Source organism: Hyperolius riggenbachi, chromosome 1 (assembly GCF_040937935.1).
Source record: "Hyperolius riggenbachi isolate aHypRig1 chromosome 1, aHypRig1.pri, whole genome shotgun sequence".
Taxonomy (NCBI): domain Eukaryota; kingdom Metazoa; phylum Chordata; class Amphibia; order Anura; family Hyperoliidae; genus Hyperolius; species Hyperolius riggenbachi.
The window spans coordinates 406,034,483-406,054,550 of NC_090646.1; the positions used below are offsets into that span (position 1 = coordinate 406,034,483).

At 43.5% G+C, this 20,068-nt stretch overlaps 1 protein-coding gene across 2 annotated transcripts in view; it reads left to right on the forward strand.

Annotated features, from left to right (window-relative positions):
* The window catches only part of BRD10 (bromodomain containing 10), an 84,367-nt gene that overhangs the window by 32,122 nt on the left and 32,177 nt on the right, over nucleotides 1-20,068 (forward strand). For both annotated transcript variants that reach the window (XM_068235454.1, XM_068235443.1), the window contains one exon: nucleotides 369-1,753. In XM_068235454.1, coding sequence (XP_068091555.1) covers nucleotides 369-1,753 — 1,385 coding nt within the window. The remainder of the gene's footprint in view (nucleotides 1-368; nucleotides 1,754-20,068) is intronic.

Genomic DNA, 20,068 nt, shown 5'->3' on the forward strand with positions numbered 1-20,068 from the left:
TGCGGTAAGCCTATGCACAGCTCCGCACATGGCATCAATGTGAAGATATTTTTAAGCTAAGGTATCCTTTAAGCTGCCTTGTCATTTTGTGTGTATCTTGGGCATCAAAGTAGATAATAAAATGTAAGAAAGGGCCTGTTTCCACTGTGACGTGATGTCGGAACAGCTATGAAGTGAGACACATTGATATACCTATAGGGATTCAGATGTGCGAGGTGTTTAAATGAAGCCTGTCATCTAAATTCCCCCACCTTGTCTAAATTTGCATGTGGGAAAGTGCAGTGGAAATGGGACTTAATTTAAATTGCCTCTAAAATTATTTGTATGTCCAAATAACCTGACACCCTTTGTATTTCATGCCTAAATAGACTCAAGGAACAAGAGCGCAAGGAAGCAGAGGAAGCCAGTCAAAAGGAAATGGATGAATGGGACAGAAACTTCTTGTCACTTGCTGCTCCTTCTGTCATGGAGACGATGTGGGAGATACCAGCCATAGGCCATTTCCTTTGCTTAGCACAACAAATATTAAACCTTCCTGAAATAGTATTTTATGAACTGGAAAGATGTTTGTTGATGCCTCAGTGCAATATGTTTCTATCAAAGATAATGACTTCATTATTAAGTCCTCCACATCGTAGGCCAAGCTTACACCGCAGGCCCAACCTTTCATACAAAGCATGGGAATCAGCACTTAGACAGAAGGTCCATCAGTGGTATACAGTTGTAGGTCAGGCAGAAAATCCTGACAAATGTGCTGAAAAGCTTGGACTATGTTCTCAGTTCTTCAAGATCCTGGGTGAAATGAATCCTCTTGAACATAAAGCATTTCATGAGTTGACCTTTCAGCAAAGGGTCTGGCTACTGAAGGGTATATGTGACTTTGTGTATGAAACACAGGGTGAAGTGCAGGATGCGGTGCTTAGTCAGCCAATCCATGAATGCAGAGAGGTGATTTTGGGCTATGATACACAAGAAAATGCATATATTCACTTTCCACAGTTTTGTGGTGCTGATGTGCGAATATACAAGCAGAGACCGCTGAAAGCACCAGAATTTCCCACCCCTTCAATTAAAATTAAAAGGATACCGAAAGCAAGACTGAAAAGGTCCAAATGTAAAAATTCTAAAAGGAGCAATGGTCTGTTTAAATCTGTTAAGACAGTAGTAGCCACAACCACAAGGACTAATGTGGAGCTTCATGACGATTGCTCTGTAGACTACCATTTGGACAGCTTTGTTAGTAGTACAGGGACTGATACAAAACCATGCAATGTGCATGAAGACCAGGATCCTGGTGATAATAAAATTGCTTACAGCAAAGGAAATCTTGAAAAGCCCAGTAGCCCTGGAGAACTAGTGGGCTATGGAGAACCTCTGAGTCCAGGAGAAATTAGGATTCTTGAAAATGTAGACAAATATTCAGGTTTAACCTTACAAAAAACTGACACTAGTTCACTAAAAGAAAATGCACTTAAAACTTTTCAAGTCCATGTTAATGGCAACCATACCAACAACACTGAAGTTATCTGCCACAGACTGGCAATGGATATAATTTTAGATCACTCTGTACTGAACCAGAACATGAAGCTCCACAAGTTGAGAGCAAAAAAGAAAAAAAAGAAGAAAAAAATGAAAGATCTTTTTATGGAAAATGCACAGGGTCTTCAACATACATTCAAATCTTTTAAGACTGAAATGCATAGCAAGTTGTATCTTAACAAAAAAAGGGTCAAGCACAAGAAGCACAAGTCTGGTAAGTTCTACAAGAGCCAATTGGTTAGCGCTTGTTTGTTTACTAACAGCGATGAATGTTCTGTTTCAGAACTCTGTTCCAAATGATTCAAAGCAGAACTCTAATCTTAACTAAACCTCATGGGGGGTGGGGGTCGGGGGGTGGTGGGGGTTTTCTCGGTGTGCTGCTCTCCGTGTTAAGCTTTAGCTCCAGTGGCGTAGCAATAGGGGGTGCAGAGGTTGCGACAGCATCAGGGCTCAAGGGGCCCTCCCTCAACCACAGTATTCGCTCTTTATTGGTCTTGTGCTAGTAATAATTACTTTTATAGATGCTGTGAATAGTAGTGATCATTAACACACTGTTCCCCATCCCCTTCTTGCACCTATGACACTGTGGTTGTCATTGATTGGTTTTGGTATGCTGTATCAATTGTTATGTATATAGCACTTGGGGGGCGCCCATGTAAAACTTGCACTGGGGCCCACAGCTACGCGACTGTTCAGCTCTCTTATTCTCCCTTTTTCACAGCCGGAAGGAGGACACAGGCGGTGTCTCGGGTGAGCGAGTTAATACCCCCAAACGCCCAAGTTATGTTGAATAATGTATAAAAGTCTGAAGCACACAAAAAGTACGCTGTGCACCTTACTCTTGCATGTTTCTTTTATTCCATCCTTCAGCCAACAGCCAGCATGAATGACATAGAAAAACAGAACAGTCAAACCTGGATCGATGTGGGTGCCAGGGTGAGCGGGGAAGAGGTGACCAGGGGATAGGTGGACGGCACTACAGCCGTTTCACGCCGTCTGGCGCTTGTTCACGTGCGTGTGTCCAAACACACGCACGTGAACAAGCGCCAGACGGCGTGAAACGGCTGTAGTGCCGTCCACCTATCCCCTGGTCACCTCTTCCCCGCTCACCCTGGCACCCACATCGATCCAGGTTTGACTGTTCTGTTTTTCTATGTCATTCATGCTGGCTGTTGGCTGAAGGATGGAATAAAAGAAACATGCAAGAGTAAGGTGCACAGCGTAATTTTTGTGTGCTTCATGTCCAAGTTTGTGCTCTGCACTGTTTTCAAGCTAGCTGCACTACTCTCTGCTTGGCCTGTGAGCTAACCATCAGGTGCCAATGCATGGGTGAATCTTTTTGCAGGCTCATTGGAGCTACTTCTATCCCCCACCTAACCAGCTGTGTGCCAAGTGATTTTTTTCTACTAAAGTGTACTATGTATAAAAGTCTGCCCTTCCCTGGTACCAGGAATCACACACAGTTCATACACATTAAACTAGCCACAACATAGCAAATAAATGGAACATTTCCAGTTTTGCTGGATACTGTGAAAATGAAATCCGTATCTCTCACAATATATAAGGCATAGCACACACTGGATCAGAAACATTCAGAACTTTTTTAATGTGTGTTGAACCCCTAAGAAGAGTTAAAGGGAAGGTTCAAGCAAAATAAAAAATGAGCTTCACTTACCTGGGGCTTCTACCAGCCCCATGCAGCCATCCTGTGCCCTCGTAGTCACTCACTGCTGCTCCAGTCCCCCGCTGGCAGCTTGCCGACCTCGGAGGTCGGCGGGCCGCATTGTGTACATTTTTACGCATTCCCGCTAGTGCAGGAACATTAACACATACATGTTTATGCAGTACTGGCTCAATGCGTACATTTTTACGCATTGAACCAGTAATGCGTAAAAATGTATGTCTTAATGTTCCTGCACTAGCGGGAATGCGTAAAAATGTACGCAATGCGGCCCGCCGACCTCCAAGGTCGGCAAGCTTCCAGAGGGGGACTGGAGCAGCAGTGAGTGACTACGAGGGCACAGGATGGCTGCATGGGGCTGGTAGAAGCCCCAGGTAAGTGAAACTCTTTTTTTTTATTATTTTGCTTGGACCTTCCCTTTGAAGTAAATCTGAAGCAATTTTAAAAACAAAAAAATGATATCGGAGAGGGAAGGCTCTGGGTCCTATAGAGCCTTCCCTTTCTCCTCAAAGTCCCCTCATTCCTCTGCATTCTTCTCCGTTTTTAAATCTTCTGCTGCGACAGACTTTGGAAGTCTTCAGGGGAGCCCGATTCCTCCTGAAGACATGCGGCTCTGTACTGCACTTGCGTGAGTGCACTTGCACTCCGGGCGCCCGAGTGCTTCCGACTACTTCAGAAGCCCAGCCAAAGTGGAAGAGAGCAGTCTACGACTGATCGGTCGTATTTTTATTATGGGGGAGCCTGCAGGGACCGTGAGGAAAATGGGAAGGCTCTATAGCACCCAGAGCCTTCCCTCTCCTTCCGTAAGTATCTGTGTTTTGTTTTTAAAGGGGAACTGAAGAGAGAGTTTTATATGGAGGCTGCCATGTTTATTTCCTTTTAAGCAATACCAGTTGCCTGGCAGCCCTGCTGACCCTCTGCCTCTAATACTATTAGCCATAGCCCCTGAACAAGCATGCAGCAGATCAGGTTTTTCATACTTTAAAGTCAGATCTGACAAGACTTATCTGCAGGCTTGTTTCTGGTGGTGTTCAGATACTACTGCAGAGAAATAGACCAGCAGGGCTGCCAGGCAACTGGTATTGATTAAAAGGAAATAAATATGGCAGCCTCCGTATACCTCTTACTTCAGTTCCCCCTTTAATTTTGCTTCAGACTCCTTTTAAAATAGCCAGCGCTTGGGGATGTTCTTTGTAAAACACTGTTCTGTTAAATCTGCACAATAAAATTCCACAATACGAAGATACACAAGGCAAGTTTATCAACACTATTACACAGTCCACTGGAGCAAAAGGTGGTGGTGTCTACAACAAGATTTTTTTTTTTTATTATTTTTTTCCAAATCTGATTTTTCCATGATTCTCCTTCAATTAAATAAGAAAGCATTTTTCAAAAAGCAAACACTGCAAAATGCTGGCCCATGTGCCTCAGCTCAAACTGAAGACCTTGGAACGTGGGCTTAATAAAGAATGGCACTTTATTACTAAGGTGTAAAAGTTTGCTACAGGGCTGTGGAGTCGGAGACATTTTTGGGTACCTGGCGTTGAGAAAAAAATGCACTGACTCCTAATACAGTTAAACTGTAATTAAGAGAAAATTTGATAAAATGTTCTATTTCTATAAGGGCCATTATAACTAACTTATACATACAGTAATGGCAGTGCTTAGTCCACAAAAATAAAATATAAACCAATCAGAAAACAAGTTACTTGTGCTGCTGCATTAAAGGTGCCCATATACAGTGGTGTGAAAAACTATTTGCCCCCTTCCTGATTTTTTATTCTTTTGCATGTTTGTCACACTTAAATGTTTCTGCTTAATCAAAAACTGTTAACTATTAGTCAAACATAACATAATTGAACACAAAATGCAGTTTTAAATGATGGTTTTTATTTATTGAGGGAAAAAAAACTCAAAACCTACATGGCCCTGTGTGAAAAAGTGATTGCCCCCCCTGTTAAAAAATAACTTAACTGTGGTTTATCACACCTGAGTTCAATTTCTGTAGTCACCCCCAGGCCTGATTACTGCCACACCTGTTTTCAATCAAGAAATCACTTAAATATGAGCTATCTGACACAGAGAAGTAGACCAAAGGCACCTCAAAAGCTAAACATCATGCCAAGATCCAAAGAAATTCAGGAACAAATTAGAACAAAAGTACTGTAATTGAGATCTATCAGTCTGGTAAAGGTTATAAAGCCATTTCTAAAGCTTTGGGACTCCAGCGAACCACAGTGAGAGCCATTATCCACAAATGGCAAAAACATGGAACAGTGATGAACCTTCCCAGGAGTGGCTGGCCGACCAAAATTACCCCAAGAGCGCAGAGAAAACTCATCCGAGAGGCCACAAAAGACCCCAGGACAACATCTAAAGAACTGCAGGCCTCACTTGCCTCAATTAAGGTCAGTGTTCACAACTCCACCATAAGAAAGAGACTGGGCAAAAACGGCCTGCATGGCAGATATCCAAGGCGCAAACCACTTTTAAGCAAAAAGAACATTAAGGCTTGTCTCAATTTTGCTAAAAAAAAAAATCTCAATGATTGCCAAGACTTGTGGGAAAATACCTTGTGGACCGCCTAGACAAAAGTTGAACTTTTTGGAAGGTGCGTGTCCTGTTAAATCTGCCGTAGAAGTAACACAGCATTTCAGCAAAAGATCATCATACCAACAGTAAAATATGGTGGTGGTAGTGTGATGGTCTGGGGTTGTTTTGCTGCTTCAGGACCTGGAAGGCTTGCTGTGATAGATGGAACCATGAATTCTACTGTCTACCAAAAAAATCCTGAAGGAGAATGTCTGGCCATCTGTTCGTCAACTCAAGCTGAAGCGATCTTGGGTGCTGCAGCAGGGCAATGACCCAAAAGACACCAGCAAATCCACCTCTGAATGGCTGAAGAAAAACAAAATGAAGACTTTGGAGTGGCCTAGTCAAAGCCCTGACCTGAATCCTATTGAGATGTTGTGGCATGACCTTAAAAAGGCAGTTCATGCTAGAAAACCCTCAAAGCTGAATTACAACAATTCTGCAAAGATGAGTGGGCCAAAATTCCTCCAGAGCGCTGTAAAAGACTTGTTGCTAGTTATCGCAAACGCTTGATTGCAGTTATTGCTGCTAAGGGTGGCCTAACCAGTTATTAGGTTCAGGGGGCAATTTCTTTTTCACACAGGGCCATGTAGGTTTTGAGTTTTTTTTCTCACTAAATAATAAAAACCATCATTTAAAACTGCATTTTGTGTTCAATTATGTTATCTTTAACTAATGGTTAACGGTTTTTGATGAGCAGAAACATTTAAAGAGAAACTCCAATCAAGAATTGAACTTTATCCCAATCAGTAGCTGATACCCCCTTTTACATGAGAAATAGAATGATTTTCACAAACAGACCATCAGGGGGCGCTGTGTGACTAATTTTATGCTGAAACCCTTCCCACAAGAGGCTCTGAATACCGCAGTACTCTGTGCAAACTGCCACAATGTAACAATGTTCACAGACAGGAAATGGCTGTTTAAAGCTGTCTGTAACAGCCAGAGCAGCTAGAAACAGCTACATAACTTGCCCACAGTAACAATGTCACCATGTAATACATGTCAGAATGTGAATCTGGGAGAGGAAAGATTTTACAATGAGCAAACACTGACTAAATCATTTATACATAATTATTGTAAAAATGAAGCACTTTTTTTATTAAATTATTTTCACTGGAGTTCCTCTTTAAGTGTGACAAACATGCAAAAGAATAAGAAATCAGGAAGGGGACAAATAGTTTTTCACACCACTGTATCTAGCTATGGTGGGCAGATTCGACCAATAGACATTGAATCTTATTCCCAATTGATCTTAGCATGAAATATCTTGGAGATCCGCAGCATCGGCTGCCTTGCCGCTGTCCCCCTAGTGTATACGTTTAATCCCCCCCCCCCCCCCCCTGTGTGCATTTATGTATTGCCTGTCCTGTGTTGCCCTCTGCGCTGTGCCCATCCATCTTCGGAATCCCGCTGTTCCATTAGCACTTTGAGAGTGCGGGACCATCTCTTGCAGAAGTATTGGCTCATGTAACGCGAGTAGTAGAGATTGTCAGTGAGATGTAAATAACTTCAGCTTGCTTGCAAATTGCATGCAGCTTGGCATAGGACCAGTCAAATGCACTTCCTGCTGATTTGTATTGGATCTGTTCTAAGCTTCATACAATTTTGCATTAAATTTCCATGCAAGTCTGATTTCTTTCCACCTCATTGACTGTCTTTACTTATGGTGTGTACACACTTGAAAGATAAATGAAAGATATCAGACCAATTTTACCTCCTTCCATGTAGTATGAGAGCCACACCTACACAGTCTATTCTATTGAGCTGAACTCCCCATTAGATAAAATCTTTGCAAGATGCTGGACACAAAGATGCTGTACACATTCAAAAGATCTGTTCCTGCAAAAGATCCATTCCTGCAAAATGCATTCATAGTCTATGATATCTGCAGATCTCATACACACCTTGTTTAACAGACTTCATCTGCATATCTGACAATCATCTGCAGATCTGAAAATCCATCCTGGTGGATCTGATCTGCAGATAAATGTGTTAAACAAGGTGTGTATGAGGATCTGCAGATATCATAGACTATGAATTCATTTTGCAGGAACATAACTTTTGCAGATACTGATCTTTTGAATATGTACAGCATCTTGCAAAGATTTTTATCTGATGGGGAGTTCAGCTCAATAGAATAGACTGTGTAGGTATGGCTCTCATACTACATGGAAGTGGATAAAATTGGTCTGTGATCTTTCATTTATCTTTCAAGTGTGTATATAGCATTAGAAGGGAGTCTGGGGAGATGAGATGCAAGATGGGACGCATTAGTTTTATTGGTGCTATGCAAGCTATGTAATGCACATTATTTTGTTTCATACATTACATAGTTTGTGTAATACCTGGTAAAACTTAAGCCTTGTACAAACCCCTGACTTAAAGGGATACTATCGATTTGAAACAACTTTTTTTTTTAATTTTTTTTTAATACTCTATATTAGTGTACACATTACCACTAGTGCTAGGGGCACTTTATTTATTCACCCAGGTCTCTCTCTCTCACTATCCCTGCTTAAAAATTCATTTCTCGCACAGCTCATAGTAGTTTGGGTCGCCCTGAGCTGCTTGGTTACTCTGTCACACAGCTCACAAATATATTTCACTGTGTCACTCACAGCATGCAGCAGACCTGAGGAGAAATAGGCTGATCTGAGGTGGTAACAGGTAACTAAATGAGCTGTAATATTGCTGGAATATAACTAGCTATAACAATAGTCTGTGTTTACACTCAGACTGGTTGCCTGCTTGTGGTGATTCACTCCAGGCTGCATCCACTTTACAAGCTGCTGAGAGGGACAGACCACTGTCTACAATTAGCATTATTAGTATCTTTATCAGTCAAGAGAAGCAAAGATAATAAACACACATTGCTAGAATCTTTAACCCCTTACTACCATATCAAAAAGATTCGTTCAGCAAGGTAATAATTAAACTATAAACTGAGGAGTTGAAAGCAACTCCCCTGTGCAGAGATATAGTCTAGCCCTCTGGGAGCCCAGTATTAGATACATTTTGTATCCAAAACTGACGGAGGATTTTACAGCTAAGAAGAACAGCTGTGTGAGGAATCAAATTGCTCCTAGTACATGTCCTAATGTGTGCTACAACATACAGCATTTAAAAATGTTTGGGCGGTTAAGCAACCCCGTATAGCTCTAGATATCCTATGTCTACCAAAAAACAGAGGGGGTCTAGCTATGCCTGATTTTCAGAAATATTTTTGGGCTTCTATCCTAGTAACGACCCGCTGGTGGTTCTCGCAAGATGAATCCAATCCTGCAACCACAATAGAAGCTGCAATTCTGGGCTCATACGAAAAACTAACAAATTTACCCTATAGAAGTCCTAAATGCTCTTCACAAACTACGCAAGCTATGCTAACGGTGTGGAAGGCATGGAGGGCGGCTAAGGCCCCGCTGGCAGGGGGAAACGTACTCTCACCACATACCCCACTATGGGGCAACACCCAGCTTCAACACTTTATGACTATACCGGATCCAGTAATTTGGGCGAACTTTGGAATTAAAACACTAGCTCACATACAACAGGGGCAAACGATTTTAACCTTTGATTCTTTGAAATCACAATTTAACCTGCCTAACACACACTTTTTCCGCTATCTCCAGCTCAGGCATGCTTACTCTTCACAATTTGGAAGATCCCCTCCGACACTAACCATGGACGACCTAGAAAAATTACTTTTAACTAGAGATTTGCCTAAGGTACTCTCAGCAATATATCTAGCACTTCTGACTCTCAATAACACTAAATTAGATAAATGCTTCAACAAATGGCAACTGGTGGTGACAGGATTGGAAAGGGATGACTGGGACGAGGTCTTGGAACTATACCCGACCTCGGTCATTTCAGCCAGAGACCAACTAGTCCAGACTAAGTTTTTACATCAAGCCTACTACACGCCGGAACGTATGCATAGAATGGACCAATCTTTTTCAGACGTCTGCTGGAGATGCCAAGCGGCGCAAGGCTCTTTCGTGCATATGTTTTGGTCGTGTCCAAGGATCACCCCCTTTTGGAAAGACATATTATCAGTGATTAACAGACTATTGAAAGTTGCTCTCCCGCTGGATCCGGGTCTTTTACTGCTGGGGAAAATGGAGGAGGATACATTATCCCACCACAAACAAATATTAGTCAGAACCCTCTGTTTCCAAGCCCGCAAAGAAATACTCAAGCTATGGAAAAAATCCTCTGTCCCTACCTTGGGAATGTGGGCCAAATCTATTAACTCCTCTCTGCCTCTATATAAAACTACGTACCTAAATAGGAGATGCCCAAAGAAATAATATAAAATTTGGGGCATATGGGAAGCCAGAATTATGGACCCAACGGACTCAGAATTTATTCCAATACTGATATAATAATTTTAGTTTCCTAGACTTATGAGGATTAGGCCATGCGGCAGTGAGGGATCGGGGGCAAATCGGGGTGCGGTCGGTCATTTTCTCTTCTCCTTTTTTCTTCTTTTTCTTTCTTTCTTTCTTACTCGCCTTCCTCCTCACAGGGTGGTTTCTTGGATACTGGCAAACCATTATGTGACACTAACTTGATACTATAACGGTGTTCATTTAACTGTACTACTCTTGACATTTAAGTGGATTTGTATCAGGAATTTTTCTGGATTGTTTTCCTATGACAACCACACCTGTTTCTTACTGGTTCTATCATGCTATGTTGTAATGTTTTTTAAAAAAAATAAATAAAAACGTTACTGTTAAAAAAAAATAAAAAAATGAATGCATACATCGATAGTATTCCTTTAAGTCAGCTGAGGGGGCTGATAACGATCAGGTCTGTGTACAGCAGCCAATGACCACCAACCTGCGATCTTCTCAACCCCAGCAACGCTGATCTCATTGTTTGTGATGCTCCCTCACCCCGATGTCACGCATGCGCCACCCGTCGTCCTTCCATCGCCCTCCCACATAACACAGCACATCATCAGCTACACAGCTGACGCGTGTGTGTGTGTGTCCCAGCTATGCCGCTCAAGGTGATAAGTATCCAGATCCCTGAAGTGGGACATCAGTTGCGAATGTGTATGCAGCCCTACACGTGCTGTCTACACCATTTTATTGATGTTTAGTGAGTATACCCTTTTATGTTAAAGCAAATCTGAAGCGAAAAATAAACTTATGTGCTAATGAATTGTATGTGTAGTATGAATAATAAATAGAACATTAGTAGCAATGAAGAGTCTCATGTTTTTTCCCAGTAAAGAAAGAGTGAACTCAGTTTTTTTTTTTTAGTTTTTTTTTTTTGTTTTTTTTTAAATCTATGTAATGGCTTGTACACCCTTCTAACATAACGCATGACAAGTTGCACACACACACCCACTCACTCACCAACCAACTCACTTAAATACTGCGCACACACACACTCACCAACTCACTTAAATACTGCACACACACAAACACTCACCAACTCACTTAAATACTGCGCACACACACACACTCACCAACTCGCTTAAATACTGCGCACACACACTCACCAACTCACTTAAATGCTGCGCACACACACTCACCAACTCACTTAAATGCTGCGCACACACACTCACCAACTCACTTAAATGCTGCGCACACACACTCACCAACTCACTTAAATGCTGCGCGCACACACTCACCAACTCACTTAAATGCTGCGCGCACACACTCACCAACTCACTTAAATGCTGCGCGCACACACTCACCAACTCACTTAAATGCTGCGCACACACACTCACCAACTCACTTAAATGCTGCGCACACACACTCACCAACTCACTTAAATGCTGCGCACACACACTCACCAACTCACTTAAATGCTGCGCGCACACACTCACCAACTCACTTAAATGCTGCGCGCACACACTCACCAACTCACTTAAATGCTGCGCACACACACTCACCAACTCACTTAAATGCTGCGCACACACACTCACCAACTCACTTAAATGCTGCGCACACACACTCACCAACTCACTTAAATGCTGCGCACACGCACTCACCAACTCACTTAAATGCTGCGCACACGCACTCACCAACTCACTTAACCACTTAAGGACTGCAGTCATAAAACCCCTTAAGGACCAGAGCCTTTTTTTCCATTCAGACCACTGCAGCTTTCACGGTTTATTGCTCAGTCATACAACCTACCACCTAAATGAATTTTACCTCCTTTTCTTGTCACTAATACAGCTTTCTTTTGGTGCTATTTGATTGCTGCTGCGAGTTTTACTTTTTATTATATTCATCAAAAAAGACATGAATTTTGTCAAAAAAATGACTTTCTGTGCTGACATTTTTCAAATAAAGTAAAATTTCCTATACATTTGAGCGCGAAAGTTATTTTGCTACATGTCTTTGATTAAAAAAAAAAACATTCAGTGTATATTTATTGGATTGGGTAAAAGTTATAGCGTTTACAAACTATGGTGCAAAAAGTGAATTTTCCCATTTTCAAGCATCTCTGACTTTTCTGCGCACCTGTCAGGTTTCATGAGGGGCTAAAATTCCAGGATAGTACAAATACCCCCCAAATGACCCCATTTTGGAAAGAAGACATCCCAAAGTATTCAGTGAGAGGCATGGTGAGTTCATTGAAGATTTTATTTTTTGTCACAAGTTAGCGGAAAATGACACTTTGTGACAGAAAAAAAAAAAAGTTTCCATTTCTTCTAACTTGCGACAAAAAAAAATGAAATCTGCCACGGACTCACTATGCTCCTCTCTGAATACCTTGAAGTGTCTACTTTCCAAAATGGGGTCATTTGTGGGGTGTGTTCACTGTCCTGGCATTTTGGGGGGTGCCTAATTGTAAGCACCCCTGTAAAGCCTAAAGATGCTCATTGGACTTTGGGCCCCTTAGCGCAGTTAGGCTGCAAAAAAGTGCCACACATGTAGTATTGCCGTACTCAGGAGAAGTAGTATAATGTGTTTTGGGGTGTATTTTTACACATACCCATGCTGGGTGGGAGAAATCTCTCCGTAAATGACAATTTTTTTATTTTTTTTTACACACAATTGTCAATTTATAGAGATATTTCTACCACTCAGCATGGGTATGTGGAAAAATACACCCCAAAACACATTATACTACTTCTCCTGAGTACGGCGATAAAGTCCAATGAGTACCTTTAGGATTTCACAGGTCATTTTGAGAAATTTCGTTTCAAGACTGCTCCTCACGGTTTAGGGCCCCTAAAATGCCAGGACAGTATAGGAATCCCACAAATTACCCCATTTTAGAAAGAAGACACCCCAAGGTATTCCATTAGGAGTATGGTGAGTTCATAGAAGATTTTTTTTTTTTTTGTCACAAGTTAGCGGAAATTGATTTTAATTGTTTTTTTTCACAAAGTGTCATTTTCCGCTAACTTGTGACAAAAATAAAATCTTCTATGAACTCACCATACTCCTAACGGAATACCTTGGGGTGTCTTCTTTCTAAAATGGGGTCATTTGTGGGGTTCCTATACTGCCCTGGCATTTTAGGGGCCCTAAACCGTGAGGAGTAGTCTTGAAACCAAATGTCGCAAAATGACCTGTGAAATCCTAAAGGTACTCATTGGACTTTGGGCCCCTTAGCGCACTTAGGGTGCAAAAAAGTGCCACACATGTGGTACCGCCATACTCAGGAGAAGTAGTATAATGTGTTTTGGGGTGTATTTTTACACATACAGATGCTAGGTGGGAGAAATATCTCTGTAAATGACAATTATTTGATTTTTTTTACACACAATTGTCCACTTACAGAGAGATTTCTCCCACCCAGCATGGGTATGTATAAAAATACACCCCAAAACACATTATACTACTTCTTCTGAGTACGGTGATACCACATGTGTGACACTTTTTTGCAGCCTAGGTGCGCTAAGGGGCCCAACGTCCTATTCACAGGTCATTTTGAGGCATTTGTTTTCTAGACTACTCCCCACGGTTTAGGGCCCCTAAAATGCCAGGGCAGTATAGGAACCCCACAAGTGACCCCATTTTAGAAAGAAGACACCCCAAGGTATTCCGTTAGGGGTATGGTGAGTTCATAGAAGATTTTATTTTTTGTCACAAGTTAGTGAAAAATGACACTTTGTGAAAAAAACAATAAAAATCCAATTTCCGCTAACTTTTGACAAAAAATAAAATCTTCTATGAACTCATCATACACCTAACAGAATACCTTGGGGTGTCTTCTTTCTAAAATGGGGTCACTTGTGGGGTTCCTATACTGCCCTGGCATTTTACGGGCCCAAAACTGTGAGTAGTCTGGAAACCAAATTTCTCAAAATGACTGTTCAGGGGTATAAGCATCTGCAAATTTTGATGACAGGTGGTCTATGAGGGGGCAAATTTTGTAGAAACGGTCATAAGCAGGGTGGCCTCTTAGATGACAGGATGTATTGGGCCTGATCTGATGGATAGGAGTGCTAGGGGGGTGACAGGAGGTGATTGATGGGTGTCTCAGGGGGCGGTTAGAGGGGAAAATAGATGCAATCAATGCACTGGGGAGGTGATCGGAAGGGGGTCTGAGGGGGATCTGAGGGTTTGGCCGAGTGATCAGGAGCCCACACGGGGCAAATTAGGGCCTGATCTGATGGGTAGGTGTGCTAGGGGGTGACAGGAGGTGATTTATGGGTGTCTCAAGGTGTGATTAGAGGGGGGAAATAGATGCAAGCAATGCACTAGCGAGGTGATCAGGGCTGGGGTCTGAGGGCGTTCTGAGGTGTGGGCGGGTGATTGGGTGCCCGCAAGGGGCAGATTAGGGTCTAATCTGATGGGTAACAGTGACAGGTGGTGATAGGGGGTGATTGATGGGTAATTAGTGGGTGTTTAGAGGAGAGAAGAGATGTAAACACTGCACTTGGGAGGTGATCTGATGTCGGATCTGCGGGCGATCTATTGGTGTGGGTGGGTGATCAGATTGCCCGCAAGGGGCAGGCTAGGGGCTGATTGATGGGTGGCAGTGACAGGGGGTGATTGATGGGTGGCAGTGACAGGGGGTGATTGATGGGTGATTGACAGGTGATCAGTGGGTTATTACAGGGAATAACAGATGTAAATATTGCACTGGCGAATTGATAAGGCGGGGATCTGAGGGCAATCTGAGCGTGTGGGCGGGTGATTGGGTGCCCGCAAGGGGCAGATCAGGGTCTAATCTGATGGGTAACAGTGACAGGTGGTGATAGTGGGTGATTGATGGGTAATTAGTGGGTGTTTAGAGGAGAGAAGAGATGTAAACACTGCACTTGGGAGGTGATCTGATGTCGGATCTGCGGGCGATCTATTGGTGTGGGTGGGTGATCAGATTACCCGCAAGGGGCAGGTTAGGGGCTGATTGATGGGTGGCAGTGAGAGGGGGTGATTGATGGGTGGCAATGACGGGGTGATTGATGGGTGATTGACAGGTGATCAGTGGGTTATTACAGGGAATAACAGATGTAAATATTGCACTGGCGAATTGATAAGGCGGGGGTCTGAGGGCAATCTGAGCGTGTGGGCGGGTGATTGGGTGCCCGCAAGGGTCTAATCTGATGGGTAACAGTGACAGGTGGTGATAGGGGGTGATTGATGGGTAATTAGTGGGTGTTTAGAGGAGAGAATAGATGTAAACAATGGATTTGGGAGGTGATCTGATGTCGGATCTGCGGGCGATCTATTGGTGTGGGTGGGTGATCAGATTGCCCGCAAGGGGCAGGTTAGGGGCTGATTGATGGGTGGCAGTGACAGGGGGTGATTGACAGGTGATTGACAGGTGATCAGGGGGGATAGATGCATACAGTACACGGGGGGGGGGGGGGTCTGGGGAGAATCTGAGGGGTGGGGGGGTGATCAGGAGGGAGCAGGGGGCAGTTTAGGGACTAAAAAAAAAATAGCGTTGACAGATAGTGACAGGGAGTGATTGATGGGTGATTAGGGGGGTGATTGTGTGCAAATGGTGGTCTGGGGGGTGGGCAGGGGGGGGTCTGAGGGGTACTGTGGGCGATCAGGGGGCAGGGGGGGGCAGATCAGTGTGTTTGGGTGCAGACTAGGGTGGCTGCAGCCTGCCCTGGTGGTCCCTCGGACACTGGGACCACCAGGGCAGGAGGCAGCCTGTATAATACACTTTGTAAACATTACAAAGCGTATTATACGCTTCTTATCCGGCGATCGTCGGGTTAACAACCCGCCGGCGCTTCCGATTGGCCGGCGGGTTGACGTCGCGGGTGGGCGGAGCCTATTGCCAGCGGATGCGCGCGCATCCCAGCGCGCGATCCCCGGCCAGAGAGTGCCCCAGGACCTGACGCCAATCTGCGTTACGTGGTCCTGGGGCTGCCACTTTGCCGCCGCCAATATGAAGTAGGCGGTCGGCAAGTGGTTAAATGCTGCGCACACAAGCGAAGCAACAAACTGCACAACACATCCGCATTCTAAAAACAACAAAGTTGTTCAAACCACTTCTACACATGTGGCCAACCTGCAAGATAGTTGTGCAGGTTGAAAAAAATACATATATCCAGGCACATCGCATCTAGTTAGGACATAAAATAAGTTATTAAGGAAAGGCAGGTGCTGAAGGGGGTGTGTCTAGAAAACAGCAAAAATCTATCAACCCTTCGCACTATTGCATGCAAATGTTCAAACAAATGCATTCACAGATTCACTCATCCAGGCACAACTGTTATCCCTACAGTTAAGTTAAAAGCCGGGGTCTTAGTTCACAGAAGAATGCATTCTTATGCTTAGTCACCTATATTGCGCAGAAGTACCCAGGTAAACATAGGTGTCCTAACTCTGGCCCTGTAACATGCATAGTGCAGACATGCAAACACATTCATTGCATCAAACCTATCAATGGATTAGGAGCACACATCCTGACGTCCTCTCCTGGGACAGATAGTGCATCTTACCAATCGCACAAGGGAGCTAACGTAATGTATCCATGTGCACCATGCACATACACCAGCATAAGCTGTGTGCATGTTGACAAACACATACATACCCCTAACATTACGTTAGCTCTCTTGTGCAATTGGTAAGATGCACTATCTGTCCCAGGAGAGGACGTCAGGATATGTGCTCCTAATCCATTGATAGGTTTGATGCAATGAATGTGTTTGCATGTCTGCACTATGCATGTTACAGGGCTAGAGTTAGGACACCTATGTTTACCTGGGTACTTCTGCGCAGTATAGGTGACTAAGCATAAGAATGCATTCTTTTGTGAACTAAGACCCCGGCTTTTAAGTTAGCTGTAGGGATAACAGTTGTGCCTGGATGAGTGAATCTGTGAATGCATTTGTTTGAACATTTGCATGCAAGAGTGCGAAGGGTTAATAGATTTTTAGTTGTGCAGGTTGATCTGCTGAATGGATCTGGCAAACCACCTGTTATCAGTTGGTCGTCTTGTTGTTTGCCAGGCGTACTTTGGACATGTGTACAAGCCTTAAGAGAGCTTCTCTGAGCTATTCACTTGATCAAACTCAGTCCTGTTTTCTGAACAGCTTAAAGTGGACCTGAACTATTGCATAGGAAAACACAGAAAAATTCACCCTGTGTGTATTTAGAGAGAAGAGCCTGTCTAATTCCCCCTCCTCTTCAAGCAATCACAGGTGTAATTTGAGCTCTCAGCTGTGTCAGCACTGGAATTCATCAGCCTCAGCAGACAGCTAATATGTAAACACAGGAGGTTAACCCTTTCTCTGCTTCCATGAAAGCAGGACCTAGAAACGCTGCAGATTTATTGCATGGGTTCTGTAAGCTGTAACAAAAGTGCTTTTCTTTAACCACTTCAGCCCACAGGTGTTTTCACCTTCAGGACAAAAGCAATTTTCCCCTGTCAGCACTCCTCCCATTCATTTGCCAATAACTTTCACTACTCATCACATGTAAATGATCTATATCTTGTTTTTTTCGCCACAAATTAAAGTTTTTGTGAGCTTTAATTGTTTTCAGTAATTACTTTATTTTCTATGCATTTTGAAGGCAAATGCACACACAAAAGAAAAATACACTATTTCTCCAATTCCACCCCCTATAGTTTTAAAATAAGCAATGCTACTATAAATAAAACCCACCCATTGTATTTGCCCATTACTCCCGGCTATCACAACATTTAAATTATGTTCCTAGTACAATGTATGGCAACAATATATTATTTGGAAATAAAGGTGTATTTTTTTCCTGTGGTTTATTTTTGTGTTCCATCAATTGTAAGCCCTTATCTACTAAAACTAATATAATTAAATCACTTCCAAAACCCCCTCCCACCTCCCCCAGTTACCAAGCAAATTTAAAATATTACAAAAAGAAAAATCCATTAATAGTTGCCTTAGAGACTTATCTTTTTTTTTTATATCTATGTGGTAGGTATTTACTAGTTCGTTGGTTTTTTAATACAAAATTTGCGCATGGTAATTTCACTTTTTGCCACTAGATGGCGATAAACACTCCTTGGTTTACAAGGCAGTGTTATAATGTTAACAAAGTAAAAAAAAAAAAGTTACATTCTTATGAATGGACATGACCTCTGAGGTCATGTCCTTTCATCACAGGCATTGCGATTGGTTCAGAGAAGCTTTTTCTCCTCCCCAATCGCCGACACGGAAAAGCGCCGGGGTACACGGGCCGCGGCCCGTGCAACCCGGCGGTACCGCTGTTTGAAAACTGGACGAGGATTCTCGTCCAGTTTGCCTTTAGATGTGCCTATCTGGACAAAAATACTCGTCCAGATAGGCTTAAGTGGTTAAGGCTACTTGCACACTAAGACATTACGTTAGGTGCCACGTTAAGGTCGCATAACGTGCACCTAACGAGACGCCTGGTGCTCTTCTATGTGAACGTCAGAGTGAGCCGCGTTGTGCAGCTCACTCTGGCGTCCGTGATGCGTACTCTTGTGCACATGCGGCATCACGTGGTCCCGCCGGCCAATCACCGCACAGAGCGGCCGCTCCAGGAAGTAAACACTGCACGTCACAACGTGCAGTGAATATTAATTAGCCATGTGCCTGGCAACTTGCCCGGAAGAAGCCGCTGTGAGCGGCGAATCGCGACGGCTCCCTGCACGCCTGCCCTCTGGTCCAGCTCTACACCGGTAAGCCTTTCACTCAGCACACGCGGTTCCAGTCATCTGGACTTACTTTTTCGCCAGGGCTCACACTGCCCCTTTTGCACACATCAGCCGCCACCCTTCATTCACCGGCCCATTCACAGGGAATTATCCCTGACTATCCCTCCACACATATACCTTGCTGCAGGCCACTCACTTGCACGCTCAGGCCTGGTCTCCCATTCCTCTTCCTTTTTCCCCCCCCCCTCACTCCCCTTCCCCCTCCCTGTCCCGATCCCGGTGTATACAGCTGGATTTAGGCTACATCTTACACATGTATCCTCGTGGTTAATATTAGCAATTCAGTGCTTTATGTGAGGGCATTATTTATCATTGTGCCTGTTTTTATGGTTTTATTGTTATTTGTATGGTTCAATAAAGGCTATATTTGTACGATTTACTGCCTGTGGTGCGGTTTCTGTAGGGCCACTCGCTTGTCTGGTTGGTCATGTGATTCTTCTGTTTGGCCTTTCTGCACACATGTATTGATTTATATACTCACTAGCCATGTGTTATGTCGTGCTGGTTAGCACTATTGATGGTGCTTGTCCAATTCTTCAGCTTAATATATGCAGCTTGAACATGCTGCAGTGGCATTCGCCTGGTTCATTTTCAAGCTGCATAAATTAAATTAAGGCCTGGTGCACACCAAAACCCGCTAGCAGATCCGCAAAATGCTAGCAGATTTTGAAACGCTTTTTCTTATTTTTCTGTAGCGTTTCAGCTAGCGTTTTGCGGTTTTGTGTAGCGGTTTTGGTGTAGTAGATTTCATATAGTGTTACAGTAAAGCTGTTACTGAACAGCTTCTGCAACAAAAACGCCGGCAAAACCGCTCTGAACAGGCGTTTTTCAGAGCGGTTTGCGGTTTTCCTATACTTAACATTGAGGCAGAAACGCATCCGCAATCCAAAAAATGCCTCACCCCGGGAGGATTCGTTTCTTGCAAAATGCCTCCCGCTCTGGTGTGCACCACCCCATTGAGATACATTGACCAAGCGGATCCGCAGCCGCAAGCGGCTGCAGAAACGCTGAAAAAGCCGCTCGGTGTGCACCAGCCCTGAAAAGTTGCATAAACTTGAATTATCTGCATCTCATTGACTATTCCTTTTGGAGAACTTCAGGTTCAGGATGTGTTAAGTTCTGTACTTAAAGGATACCAGAACTGAAAGG